The sequence below is a fragment of the Mya arenaria genome, chromosome 1 (genome assembly GCF_026914265.1).
Source record: "Mya arenaria isolate MELC-2E11 chromosome 1, ASM2691426v1".
NCBI lineage: Eukaryota > Metazoa > Mollusca > Bivalvia > Myida > Myidae > Mya > Mya arenaria.
The window spans coordinates 25,291,096-25,305,870 of record NC_069122.1 but is presented as its reverse complement, the minus strand read 5'-3'; the positions used below and the strand labels follow the sequence as shown (position 1 = coordinate 25,305,870).

The 14,775-nt window shown below is 36.2% G+C and overlaps 1 protein-coding gene across 1 annotated transcript; it reads left to right on the top strand.

The window, feature by feature from the left end:
- Position 1: 1 nt before the first annotated feature.
- Positions 2–12,716, top strand: LOC128240456 (60S ribosomal protein L37a). Its single transcript, XM_052957104.1, has 4 exons — positions 2–75; positions 615–743; positions 1,820–1,902; positions 12,611–12,716. The coding sequence occupies exons 1-4, from the start codon at positions 73–75 to the stop codon at positions 12,672–12,674; spliced, it is 279 nt and encodes a 92-aa protein (XP_052813064.1). The 5' UTR covers positions 2–72; the 3' UTR covers positions 12,675–12,716.
- The last annotated feature ends 2,059 nt before the right edge of the window (positions 12,717–14,775 follow it).

Genomic DNA, 14,775 nt, shown 5'->3' with positions numbered 1-14,775 from the left:
CGTTTAATGACACGGAATCTTCCCAGCATGCACCGCTTGTTTACTTCCTTTTGAAAAGATACTTCACGAGAAATGGTGACTATATTTTATAAACGATGATTGTATCGACTGGCATCTTCATAATTAGACATAATTGAGCATTAAGACTTACGTATATATACAATGGAATTATATTTGTTCTGTAGTAAATTCATTTTTTCATTCAATTGTTGCTGAAATTGACAGCTTTAAAGAAGTATTCAACGAGATGTGGAATAACCACCAACACCAATAACAATCGGGATCGTCTAATACTTGATGCCAATGATGTTGATACTTGTCAAGGACAGAAAGTGTTTTGTTATGAAATTTTTCACATAGCGAAAAGCTTTGTTAAAGTTCCCAAATTCCGAAAATATTTTAATTGATCAAAACATTTCAAATTTGTTTTAATATTCATATTCGGTTGATTGATAGTTTCGGATATTTGTGTTCATGATCCCTTTGTTGAGCGTGGGATTGACTGACCATTGGTTTACAGTAAAGCAAGGCACCCAATTCACTTTCAGAATCTTATGTTTCCATTAGTATTATTTTATTGGTCACTGAAATTAATGAAAACATACCATTTTCAGGCGAAGCGCACAAAGAAGGTTGGCATTTGTGGTAAATATGGTACGAGGTATGGAGCCTCCCTTAGAAAAACCGTGAAGAAGATGGAGATCTCACAGCACTCCAAATACACATGCCCCTTCTGTGGAAAGGTGATCTTGCAAACATGTTATATTATTTACATCAAACAGGAGAAATGCGTTATAATTTATGCACTATTAAGGCCTAGTCCAAATAATTGTACGTTGACAGATTTTTTTTAGATTTTTGATATGGCAAATCCTTCACGTACAAATTGTTAAAGTATCAAAAGTGGGTAGTTGTTCCGATCAGGATTCCGGGTTAAAGCATATAGCGTCTATAAAATATCATAAAAACGAGAAATATTACCAGATAATGTTATTTTATATTACATCCGTACACAAAAAATAAATATCAAACTCATAATTATAAGTTTGACGGCTTTTCTTCATTTCATTCTGTCAAAACATAACGATATACATGAAGGGCACATGCAAGGCTTCAGGGCACAGTTTTAAATCGCTCGGAACATTTCGGCCATGGCAGAGTTGTTACGATTGTATAACAAGGTCTATCTCAAAGCTTTGTCCGAGGAGGCCGAGTTATAACGATTGTATCGAGTTGTTCCCCTTCGCATAATTGTTGTCTGTGTCAGTCAACTTTCTTTTTTTGGAAAGGTAAACAACTTGTTTTAATGCATTAAATGCTTGTTTAGAGCAAAATAACATTTCACTTTCATGGTAAAATATTAATATAACTCTTTATGATCAATTTCAACCATAAAATACTTCACTTAAAACAATTTCAATATTTTTAAATCACCCCCTTTGCACATTCCCGTTTAGACGTTAGGGATTGGAAGAATCCCGTATAACACGTCTATTATTTTAGACTATATTAAGGCCTAAAACATTGTTTAGGGTAATATCCCTATAATTACTGGGAAGGGTAGGGTCTTTCAAATCTAACTCATATATTTCTGTTGTTATGAAGCTTTATTTTATTAAAGTTAATGACATTTGTTGTTAATGGTTGGAAGACTGTTTTGTTAAAAATATAAATATATATTTGAAGGTGGGCAGCTTTTGGTAGGTAGGGTCGGATTATCCGAAACAAATAAATAATTCCTTTTTAGGCTTTATTTAGGTTGGTTAATGCTCAGAGACGCTTCTCTTGCAATCGCCAATCCAAATGTGTCCTTTTTCAGGATTGCATGAAGAGACGTGCTGTTGGTATCTGGGCCTGCAAGAGCTGCCGTAAGGTTGTTGCCGGGGGAGCCTGGGTGTACAGGTGAGGACTGCAGTCTTGAACATTTATATGGTCCCAACATGGCCTTCAGCAGGCGGGGCTACTTTTCACTATATGTCTTTATGGAAAACTTCTCAGAATCCTCTTGCCTGATTTTAAAATAATTCAGGACTTTTTCTGTCCATTTTGGGAAAAAGACCCCAGACATTTTGGGAAATTTTTTGGGTAAAAGGTCGTCCTAGTGATAACTTGACAATGCCTGCACCCATGGCCGTCAAACTTGACATTTAGGTTTCTGGTGACCAGCTGATGACTCTGGATTTTGAGTTCATAGAGTCAAAGGTTATGGTCATAACACACTCTATCCTCACACTTTAATGGTCATTATCTTAAAACTGCCTTAACGGCAACAAATTAGCTGTCATTTCCGTCCATGTATATTTCATTCAATTGTCCATATAATCCTGACAACATGGCGCTCAGGGGGGGCATAATGTTTGACAAACATCTCTTGTTTTAGTTTATTTTCCGTATAAAAGGCACAAAAATATCAATCTTTGGGGTGTAAATATCTATTGCAATAAATCATGACAGATAATATTTCATACAGATCTCTGAATGTGATGAAAATCAATGATTTCCGAGTTCAATTATCAAAGAAACTTTACATCACATAATTTATTAGGATGTTGAAAAAGAACCAGTGCTGTACAGGAAAAGACTTTCTAAAAAAAAAAATCACTGTCCAGTGATTTTTTTTCGTGAAATTTACTGCTGAATAACGGCTGTTTCCCCTCGCCAAAAATCATCCAATTTTCCCCAAAAATAGTCATATTTTCCCAAAAAAGGGTAATCAATTCCCTCAGAAATGAAATAAAAAATACAATTATGAATTGTCAGGCTTTTTTTCGGCAATATTTATAGCCGGTATTCGGTCATGTTTCCAATGGCAAAAAGTATCCTTTTTTCCCATTTCTGAATAAAAATTCCCAATCTGGAGTTCAAAACTTCAAAAGAAAATGAGAATAAAAGACGATGAAAATATAAACAAAACAGTTATTTCCCCTACATGCAATCGTCTATGGTAAAAGGTGGATTTTCATTGGTTTAACTATATTTTTTATCCAATCAGAGAGCATGTAACAAATTAAGAGTTAAAACATTGTGTTAAAAACCCGGCCCCAATTTCTCGAAAATTCTTAAGCTTAACAGGCTTAAGTCGCTTATTTCAATTAGCCAAAATACATACTGTACATGGATTTTGATTAATGAAAAATGTTTTTTTCTAATTAGCATACAGATTTTTCTTATATAATTTCTAAAAATTCTTAAAGAAGTAAATATAACGCATATTATAGAACAACAAAAATAGTGAGTTTAGCTTAATCCTGTTATAAGGGACTTAAGAAGTTTCGAGAAATTGGGGCCAGGGCTTCTAAAAACCGGCAATTTGCCGGTCTGGAACGATTTTGACCAAGACAGACCGATTTCAGTTTCAAAAAGTGTAAAAAAAATCGGTCTGAAATTTTCTCATTTTTAGCTCTACTGGCCAAAGGCCAGAAGAGCTTATGCGATGGTAATGTGTACGTAGTATGTGCATCCGTGCGGTCGTGCGTTCGTGCGTCTGTAAACAATTGATTGTGAACACGATACAGTCTTCAGTTTTGATTGTTCTGTAGTTTGTGCATCCATCTCAGCACAATTGATTGTGACATTCACAATCAATTGTGCTGAGATGGATGCACGAACACACAAAAAGATTTTCAAACCTTTCCAGATTTATGTTTACCAAACCTGGGTGTGGCCAGTAATGACACCAGGTGCATAACTTAAATATTCACAACCAATTTTGTTAAGATGAATGCGCAATTTACAGAACTTAAAACTAAAAAATGGCCTTTGGGCTTTCAACAAGAACAAGGCAGAGTAATTCACAAAATCAACTGCAGAAGCAAAATGATCAATGTTGTCCTAGGATGCCCTTGACTTTGACCTTTTGACCAACTTTTTTTAACTTTTAAAACTACAGAAATTTTTACTATGAGTACAGTTTTGAAAGCATTTTTTTTTTGTCAGATGACTTTTACTTGGCACATATTAAAATAGTTCATGCAACTAATCTGCTTACAATACTTTCTGGGCTCAGATGTTGAACGTGCTACGTTTTCAGGTAACCCAAACACAAAACATAAACTATATGTCTGTTGCCTTTTACCCATACATACATGCTGTAGATTGATATGACCACAAAAGCCATGCCAGTAGAGCATAGGCCCTTTTGGGCCTCTTGTTTTATAATTTCGGTCCAAAACGACTAGGCTAGTGAAAGTTGCAGAAATTGTAATACACAAATATTGATGGGTCATTCACACATTCAAAACTACCCCCAATAGGTCATAAAAGTGTCTTAGTTACCATGTGACTAATGCGACCAGCTGCTCTTTCCGCTACTCTGACCACTCTTAGCCTATCTGTTAATTAGCAGACGCTTGCAATCGGTCCAATCACGTGTATTTGTAGGTCGCAGAAGACACAATTAAACAAACTATGTGTTAATTGTGTGCTTGCAGCTATCCTGATTAAGTGTTAAAATCGGTCCATATTTTCACATGGCAATATGATTATGCTATGTCGTCGTCGATCATTACATGATATATCCGTTTGTTGATTACCAAACTGTTAAATCTAAATTGTTCTGTTAAATTGCATATGTCATTGTTATTCCGAACCTAGTCATATATAGGAAATCAACAGCGACACGCTTAATTAACAACATAGTCTGGAAGCTTACGTCATTTTAATTCTCAGTAATGAAAAAATCGTTGTCACACGTATAGCTTGAAGCCCCGATTATAAATCTAGATATATATTATTATTATTCAAGAGTGTCCGTTGAATGTTGACCCACTGTAGATGCATTAAGCAAATAAATCATAATACTGTTTCACTTTTTGTCGTCTGACCACTTCCTGACAGCCATAGTTATTTACGATCGCAGTTGTTCTTATTAAAAACACCGCAGAACTCGATGGGAATCTCATTTGAATTAAGCTTGTATCAATGATTATCTGAATCCGCTATGCGGCTCTAGAACCCTCACGAAAATGTGTGACATTTCTACGAAATCGGACTTTTGAACAGGTCTTTCTTTTTTTCGGGGGGGGGGGGGGGGGGGGGGGGGGTGTCGCCGGGTCCGGACCGATTTAGGTTCCAAAGTTTTAGAAGCCCTCAGGGCTTGACATTTACCACTGCCCGATTGCCCGGGGCAAGTAATTTTTACAGTCAGTCAGTAACTTTTGCTATCAACCTGCCCGATCGGGCAGTAATAACTTTTAATGGTTAAAGTATTTTTCCTGTAAACAAGTCGATTGCATTATCAATTGAGTGTAAGTTTGTTTGTTTACGTTCGTTAAAAGTTGGTTTCCCAGCAATCTGTATAACAAAACAGCATAACCTCGCTTTATGACATCATTAGTGTTATCCCCCTCTGGAGAGAAATGAATTGATTGTCGGAATTTCCCATGATTTTGCGTATTGGCGGGAAAAGTGATGTCAGTAGCTTCATCCCCCTCTGGGGCGATATTGCCCAAATACGAGGCAAATATATTAATGGGTAGAAGATGAACAGGATTTAAAAAAGATGAAACACTCTTCCTTTGCCAATTGTCAGTTCAATTTAAAAAAGTTTAGTCCAGATTAACAAATGAAATCTTTTTTTTCAACTTTACACTTTAAATTTATTTATAGATATGAAAACAAAAGTGAAAGTAGAAACATTTTGTTCTCAAAAACTGGGATGAATATCTTACTCCCAGACGAAATTTAAATGCAGTGCAAGTCCTTTTTTCTTGCAATAATTACCACAAAAAAGTATTGAAAATCAATTTAATATGTTAAAGGACGAGTATTGATTCTGTACATATATTATTGAGAACTTGGAAACTAAAACTACTGTATAAATATGATGCTGACAGTTGGGGCTGATTGTTTTTTTTATTTTTATAAGACAGTAGATGTTCAAAGTGGTCACCAGTAGACTAGAATTTTGTGTTTACAATGCCTGAATTTTTTATGCTTGACCCCTGTTTGAGTTGACTCACAAACAACCGCTGGTTAAATGAGAAAAATATTGTAGAAAAAAATATGTCTTTACAAATCGGGCAAGTAATTATTTTATTCTGGCAAGTGAAAATGGCTTGGTGGTTGCCCTTCGGGCAACCAAGTATAAAAATAAGCGTCAAGCCCTGGCCCTGTTGAGAACATGTGTCACTGTCAACAAAGGATTAATAATTCAAAAGTGACAGTAAATTATTCGGTGCAGGAGGGGATTAAAATAATTAATAGACAATGCTGTTCTTTGTCATGCCTCACCTACATGTTTACAGACATGACATTGACCTTCATTGCCAATATCGGAAAATGAAAGAACTGAGAAGTGAAATCATGCGATTTCTGCCAAACTTTCACAGATTGATAATCATTAAGTGAAGCAGCGCATATTGTCAGACTTCCCCGATTCAACTATTTTTGAAAGAGTTATTGCCCTTTGCTTATTTTACATATAAAATTGTTTTCTTTGCAACTCCTCTTTTGTTTTTCATGCGATTTCTACCAAACTTTCACAGATTGATGATCATAAAGTGAAGCAGCGGATATTGTCGGGCTTTCCTGATTTGACCATTTTTGAAAAAAGTTATTGCCCTTTGCTTATTTTACATTTAAAATTGGTTTCTTCGCAACTCCTCTTAGGTTTTTCATGTGATTTCTACCAAACTTTCACAGAATGATGACTATATAGTGACGCAGCGCATATTGTCGGGCTTTTGCGATTCAACCATTTTTGAGAGAGTTATAGCCCTTTGTTTATTTTACATTTAAAATTGGTTTCTTCGCAACTCTTCTTACGTTTTTCATACGATTTCTACCAAACTTTCACAGATTGATTATCATAAAGTGATGAAGTGCATATTGTCGGGCTTTCCCGATATGGCCATTTTTGATAGAGTTATTGCCCTTTCATAATTTTACGCATTTCTTATGTTTGTGAGAAACTGCCCTTATCATTTTGAAAACTTTCAAAATCTCCTTGGTTAAAGTTATAGAATGAAATGGGTTAAGATAATATAAAGATAAGTAAAATCCCAACTTGTCTTTATATTATCTTAACCCATTTCATTCGGGATACACTTTTTGGTGTAGTTACCCTTTACATGCGAGATACACCAAAAGGTGTAGTTTTTGACGAACTGAACTCACTTTTTTTACTTTCATTTTGACTGTGTTCTTTCCGGTTTATATACGTTTTCCGGTATGACCGGATGTTATGCGCTGATAGATGTGCAAAAAAATTTAATGAAGAACTAATTTTAAAACTCAATAATCGAGTTAAATTTAAGCTTTTTATTGCGATTTTGATGCAAATTTTGGTTTAATTGGATGGGACTTTCGACCTCGGTGATGATAGTGAAATTGGGATGGTTATAATGACGAAGTTTATGTGAATTTGTTTGATACAAACAGAAGACATATTAAAACATCGATAGAAATCACAAACTATGACATTTGCATTATTTGGTGGAGTTTTTTTGACGATCTTGAGGAGTTCTAGAATGATTGAATGTCAAAGAGGATCACCCCAAGGTTTCCATGTGGGAATACAAAGAATGGTGGTCCTAAAGAACAATATGACCCAAGAAAGCCAGGCTATTGCACTACTGTCATTTATCAATAAAACTGTTATGGTGGCAAGACTTTTGGACCTTACTGGTCGAGGATTCAAACTGCTATGCCAACCAACATCGTGATGAACATCCACCAGCCCGATTGCTCCGAAGTGGACTTTGGATGATATAAACATCATCACCTGGTTAACTTGCAAAAAATAATTTATTTAAAATCATTTGCTAATAAAACTTACATAAACATGTGCAGATTTGTATTTCCTTTCCAAATATGTAATCTTCTTTGGGTCTTGTACCAATAATAAAGAAGTTATTAGTGTTTATACAACACAATGGTCATATAAAGTCAGATGGCTTATCAGTTATTGGAAAATGCCCAGATATTCAAGGTATCATATCTAACTGGGTCTCGGAATGAAATGGGTTAAATGCAAATTATGACCCTTTATTGACTTATAGATATTTACAAACTGCATGGGAAGGTAGGATTGGTCAAAATTTCATGTTACACCGGGTGTAAAAAAGGTTAGAAATTTGAGTCAACAAACACTTCTGGCAACATGGCAAGCGTCTGGATGACACAACAGGACAATCATGAAGTAAAATAAAGACACCTGGGACTTTATCGATTTGCTGGATGACCGGATATTCCTGCCATATTTCTGTGTAGCATACACTGGAACATCAATCAACCACTTTTTAATCTGGAAATGGATCTTGCTGATCAATCCCAGCATTTTTGACAGGTTGAGCATGATTGTCTATAAATGTAAAGCAACAAAAAACAATGCAGCCCCATTTTATTAATCAAAAGAAACTCAAAATTACAAAAATAATATTTTTGCTTGATAACTGGTTCATAAATATAGAGCATATAGTTGCTGCTTCTTCATTATTGTTGTTTATTATCGTTTTTCAATTGTGATGCTAATTGGGTGTCATGTTGGCAGTCATCGAAATTAGACTTTTGGATCAACAAGCCCGAATTATACTATCAGGGCTTGACGCTTATTCTTATACTTTGTTGACCTTCGGGCAACCACCTAGACATTTTCACTTGCCCGAATGGATTGTTTACTTGCCCAATTTTTCAGGGGCTCATTTTGTTGTTTTACTTCACATAAAAACACATTTTGTGATTCAACCTGCACATCAGGGCTTGATGTATTTGAAATAAAGATGAACAAACAAATGCGTAAAAATATCTTTTTGATTAAAAGGTAAACAGTCAATGAAATATAAGAAATGGAAATGAGATCCTGACGAAGGCTTTTTGAAACAAGAAGAATTGACTAGAACATAGTTTTACAATGATAAAATATTTTCATGAAAAACAACACAAATAAACCGCCCAACATTCAGTTACATAACACATTTAACTCTTATCATCTTTAGCACACAGTAAAAGAAAAATTAAAATATTATATTAAGTAAAATAAATTATCAATTTGAAATCATCTTTCAAAGTAACTAATATAATACAATACAATTCTGGAATCCTACATTCAATCAAAGTCTAGCATTCAATAACATAGATGGCACATAACTTTTATGAGATCTTTCATCATCTTGAGCACAAAGTAAAATAAAAATTAAATAGAATGAGTAAAATATATGAAATTGCAAATTTGAGATCATCTTTTAAAAGTAAATTAATCATATTGCAATAGAAAGCATTGCACATAACATACAATGGTCCTTGAGTACAATTAATTCAATGCCAGAACATAATAAAAAAAACACCTATGAACTTCAATGAGATCATCATGAGGCTAATTGAAATCATATTTTTAAAGTAAATGAAAAATATTAAAACAAAAATCACATATTAAAGTACTAGTATAAAGCACATGTTAACATTCAATGACATAATTGTCAACAACAAGTAAATTAAATAACTAATTATTAATCATCATCATAAGTGTCACTCTTATTTCCGAACTTTGGAAGACGCTGCCGTTGGCCCGGGTCCACCACAGATGTGCAGCTCTTGTGGCATCGAATCGCTCAAGACTTGGACCTTCAAGAGATACACAGCAAATTGTCCAAAGTTTCTGTGTTAAGGCAGGCTCTCCAGTCTGACTTTATTCTCTTAACAGCAGAGAACCCCCTTTCACAGACAGCAGATGACATTGGCAATGTCAGGATGACCTCAATGAGGTGGGCAATGTTGTCTGGCAGAGTGTAGGACCTCCTGTATTGTTGGCAACACAGCTGCTTTTCCTAAATCTCCTGGAAAGGCTGGCTTTGATTGTAGACCACTCTTGAGGGATCATAGCAACATCACACCCACGTCTCACCAATAGATGACTGAAGTGAGCTACCAGCTGGGTAATTTCTGCATTACCGTAGAGTGCCAACGCTTGCCTGTCTCGTGGCCAGTCTTTGCAGTCAAAGACTCTTGCCGCCTGAATAACAGGGTCTTGGTGGTCAAACCGGGTGTTCATTTTGTCCATGACGCTTTCTGCCACATTACGGAAGTCATACAGCCTGTCTGGGTCAAAGTGTTTAATTGGTTGTCCCTTAAACTGCCAACAGCCGTCCTGATTTTGATGGATGTGACTGGTGAACTCTTTGAATTTTTCTCCAGGTTCTGCCTGAAGTTGCACCAGCATCAGGTTTCCGTCTCCATAGCGTCGAGGTACTCTACAGCTGTGATAGAGCATGTCTGAAATGTAAGACTAAGCTGTGCAACCACCTGAAGGAAGGCCATGAAACGTAGCACTCGTCAGTCTTGAAGTTTGGTTGCCAGATGTTTTGCCCTTCCCTTCACTGCATCCGTAGATTGATTTGGTCCAGCCTGTGATACATGCTCAAAATGAGTACGTATTGCAGAGTACCCCTGTATCAGAGCATTTGATGCTTTCATCACATGTGGAAGCCATCTTGTCCCCTGAAGCCTGCTGTGGCTTAATGAAGCGATCTTCCATGGACTCAGCTATGGTCTTCAATTCTCTTAATGTCTTCGGAGAGTAGTAGTAGTGCTTTAGCATTTGGTAAAGCATCTCCTGCACTGTAACAAGCATGGGATGGTCTTTGATTCCTGAAAGAACCCAAAGCTCCAGTCGATGTGCAACGCAGTGTGTGAATACAACATGCTGTCGCCCATCCATCATTCGGGTTTTGACGCTGTTGTTTCTTCCAATATTTACAGATGCACTATCTGACCCTGCACCCACCAACTTATCTAACCAGTCATGGCATCCAAACTTAATCATGGCCTCATTGATTGCGCTGAAGACACCATTACTGTGGGCATGCTCAAGTTCCTGTAGACCAACAAAGTACTCCCTTGGAACTCTATCCTTTACTAGTCGGCAATAGATGATCTCTACCTCAGACACACTACAGTCAGTGGCACCATCAAACACTGAAATGCTTTTTGCCTCTTGAAGTGCAGCTTGAATGGGCTCTCTGACTGCTTGCGCTATATATCCTCCGAATAACAACAAAAATTACACTTCAAATAAGTAGGTCATTTTCTTCCGTTACAAGCTTTTAGTTTACGGTTTAGTAAGCTACATAAATGATAGATAACACAAGACCTGTCGATATAAATTAATGCATTAACAATGTAAGATACGTCAGGGCAGGGCGGTAAGAAAAGGGGCACTGGCGGACCGCCCTAAAAAAAACCGGGCTAGCTGGAGCACTGATGTTGTGATATAGTTCTAATAGTGCGAAACTACTTGTAATGCTATACAGTGTTATCATAAAATGTCACCCATTATTTTTATTAGCCTAAAGTACGCTATTTTTTACATTTTCATCAATATTTTCCGATATCTAGGAAGGGATTTGATTAGAATTTCCATTTTCAATGTGAAAAATATCGATATCCGAACCGTTTTTCTATGAAACGGTATATACTGGTAATTTTTTTAAGTGATTATTCAGTTATGTACTAATACCGGGCACCAGTATGCAACCCTAATGAGCACAACTAAAAAAATCAAAGGTTCTTACTTCATAATTATACAGATAAATCTAATTGAGGAAAAGGAACCATAACTTTCTCTCTTTGGTATTTTTTAGAGTTATTGCCCTTTGATCATGTTGAGTCCCTGCGTTTTCAGGTTTTCATGTCAGGGCTGTAACTTTGTCAGAAGAAGGGATGTTAAAAGAACTAGGCACTTCTGTTCGGTACATAAAAACGATGTGTCACGTGCATGAACAATGTCTTGCCTCAAAGGTCAAGTTCACACTTCCAGGTTTATCATTATGGAATAGTGCCTGTGTACAAGCTGTAACTTTGTCATGCAGGGAGGGAGTTAAAAATATAATACTTGTGTTCAGTACTTCAAGGCAAAGTGTTGCATACAACACCCAAATCATATGCATATACAGTACAGTTGACCTTGTCCAGGCTGTAACTTTGTCATGCACAGAGGGATTTTAAAATTTGATAGCTGGCACAAGTGTTTGGTACATAAAGATGCAGGTCACATGCAAGACCTACCTCAAAGGCCAAGCACGAACTGACCTCAATCATGATGGAATGTCTGTTCTTAAATCAGATGCATGGTCGGTAAAACAAAAGACAAATATGCCAGCAAGTATGACTTTGTGTACCCTAGGCCTAGACATATTTGCCATTTCATCACTGCTAAAGCTGTCAGCTCAATCTACTCCAGTCGTTGAAAAGCTTTCCATCCCTCAACCCCCTCGGCCGTCAGATCAATTTCAGACTGCCAGTAATAATAACCCTAATAGGACAACTAATTGTTTGAAAATTTGCCATGTAACAAATATGAGTTATTTTGATAGCTTGCTATTAATGATTATTTAGCTTGCTATTAATGATTATCTCAAATACTTCCATTGTTTGTTATCAAAATGAAGTTTTGAAAATTAAATTGAAAAAAGGTCCTTGAAACCTACTTGAAAAGTCCTCGATTTTTTAACCTGCCTGGCTGAATGAACCCTGAAATTTGTACCTTGTTGGTGAGCATACACCATTTCCAACGATAGCTCTGTTTGCTTTTTTAGGACAAATGCCTGTAAACTTCTGTTGTTATTGTTTTGAGTGTTTGTCTCTTTATACATGACTTTGTCCTTGTTTGTTTCAGCACAACTGCTGCCGCCACTGTCAGAAGTCAGACGCGCCGATTGAGAGAAATGAAGGAATCTTAGTTCTTTGTTATCTTGGTGCATTAAAGTCTTCTGTAAATAGAATATGGACTTTCTTCTTACTTACAAAGTAACCCTATCCCATTTAGTTTCTGTACACTACAACTAAAACAAACAACATAGCTGTATCATTAAACAGAAGAAATTATCCAGATGGATGGAGATGAAAAATGGTATTAGCAAACAGTGACATAAACCCCCAATTACTGATCAGACAAATTTGGCTCCATTTTATTGCTTTTACAGCCATGCTTTTGGATAACATCATATTGAATATGGATGAAAATGAGCAGTTGGTTGTGTAAAAAAACGAGGAGCAGAAACTAACCACAATAATTGGGATTTCGTTGAAATTGACTAACAAATAGGTGAATGAACAGTCATCATAGGATGCATTACATAATTCAGAAAATGAAAACGAGATGAAGAAAACATTGCCTTTGACATTTTCTAGTAACATTTAGAAAATGATATAACTAAAGATTTCTTGTTTGAAAAAGCACTCGTCTCCTCCATTTTGTGGTCATAGGGGAGAAATAATCATTGATGGACATGAAATTTGTACCTTTTCAACTGAAGACAAAGAAACAGGGGTCATGACTAGTCGTGACCAACCTGCATACCAAGTATGAAGTTCTTGGGTCCAAGCAGAAAGAAGTGTAATGTACCGACTGGTGACCAACAAATGTTTCTCACCTGAAGGTCACCTACTGACCAGACCTCAATATCAATAGGGGTCATCTACTAATCAAGACCAACAAGCAAACCAAGTGTGAAGTTCCTGGGCCCAAGAGTTCTTGAGTTATTCAGTGGAAACAGTTATTTTACCTCGGGATCACCGTGACCTTTGACACTCTGGCCTCAAAATCAATAAGGACCATTCTTTAGGTAAAGGAGGGTAACCATTTTTCAGCTTTAGGTCACTGCCTGAATGTCACAGTGACCTTGACATTTTACCTAAGGATCTTAAAAGCAGTAGTGGTCATGTACTAGTCATGACCAACCTGCATTCAAAGTATAAAGTTCCTGGGTCTTAGCGTTCTCAAGATATTAAGTAGAAACGAAGTGTGACTTAGGACTGACGGACAGGGCAAAAACAATATCTCCCCCATTCATTCGGGAAGACATCAATACAAATGCAAGTGATGTTGAAGATTGAAAATGTATAGTGTTTGTGTTCACCATGTGTGACAACACATTATCTGGAATGGCTGGGTGTGGGGGCAATGCCACATGAAAAATGGAATATCTTGCAGAATGAGACATAAAAAGTTCTGGTCAAATTGTCAATAATTGACCGTCAATATTACTATTAGTATTACATGCAGAAATGCACCGAAAAAAATCAGAAGTAATTAAAAAAGAAAGCTTAACTAATGTAAAGTTACAATGTTGATGAATAAATGCAAAGAAAAATAATGCCAAGAAGTTTGCTCGAGTTGGTCATATTTAAATACAAAACCCTGTTAGCATACCATACACTAAGCACTGTTTGTAACATAATATGATAACACTGCGTCATATTCACTGTAATTTAATTGTTCCTGTTTCACTGTTCAAAAGAAAAATGCAGCATACTCGGAAGGTTATATGTATAATATTTACATTATTCAGACTGGTTCTAGATTGAAGGTTTAAATTTTGAAAATACCAATGAAATTGTGTCCACAACACATGCTCAGTCTGCAGCCTGTTTCACCAACCGAGACCAGAGGCTGGTGAAAGATGGAAGTTACTCGCAAAAACTACAAATGGTCGTGACGTACATGTCATCAATGTATTTAAGATGGAGATGATCAATTTTGACAATTCTTGGGGTTTTGGAAAAAACAGATTTTCGAACTGGCCCTTCTCTGGTAATTCATCACTTGAAATCCTGAATCATGCTGACATTGCATCGTCCCTCATAAGTAAGTGTTGGACATGTGACAAAATTCATAACAAAAAATGTCTTTGAATTTCCACACTTTGTATATTATGAAAATATCATTTGTAAATTTTAACTAGGCCTCATATTTCAAAAATGAAATAATTGGAAACGTTGATTTATTTGTTCGTTCCTCAATATCACAAACTTGAAAGCTGTAGTATTGTATCCAGATCA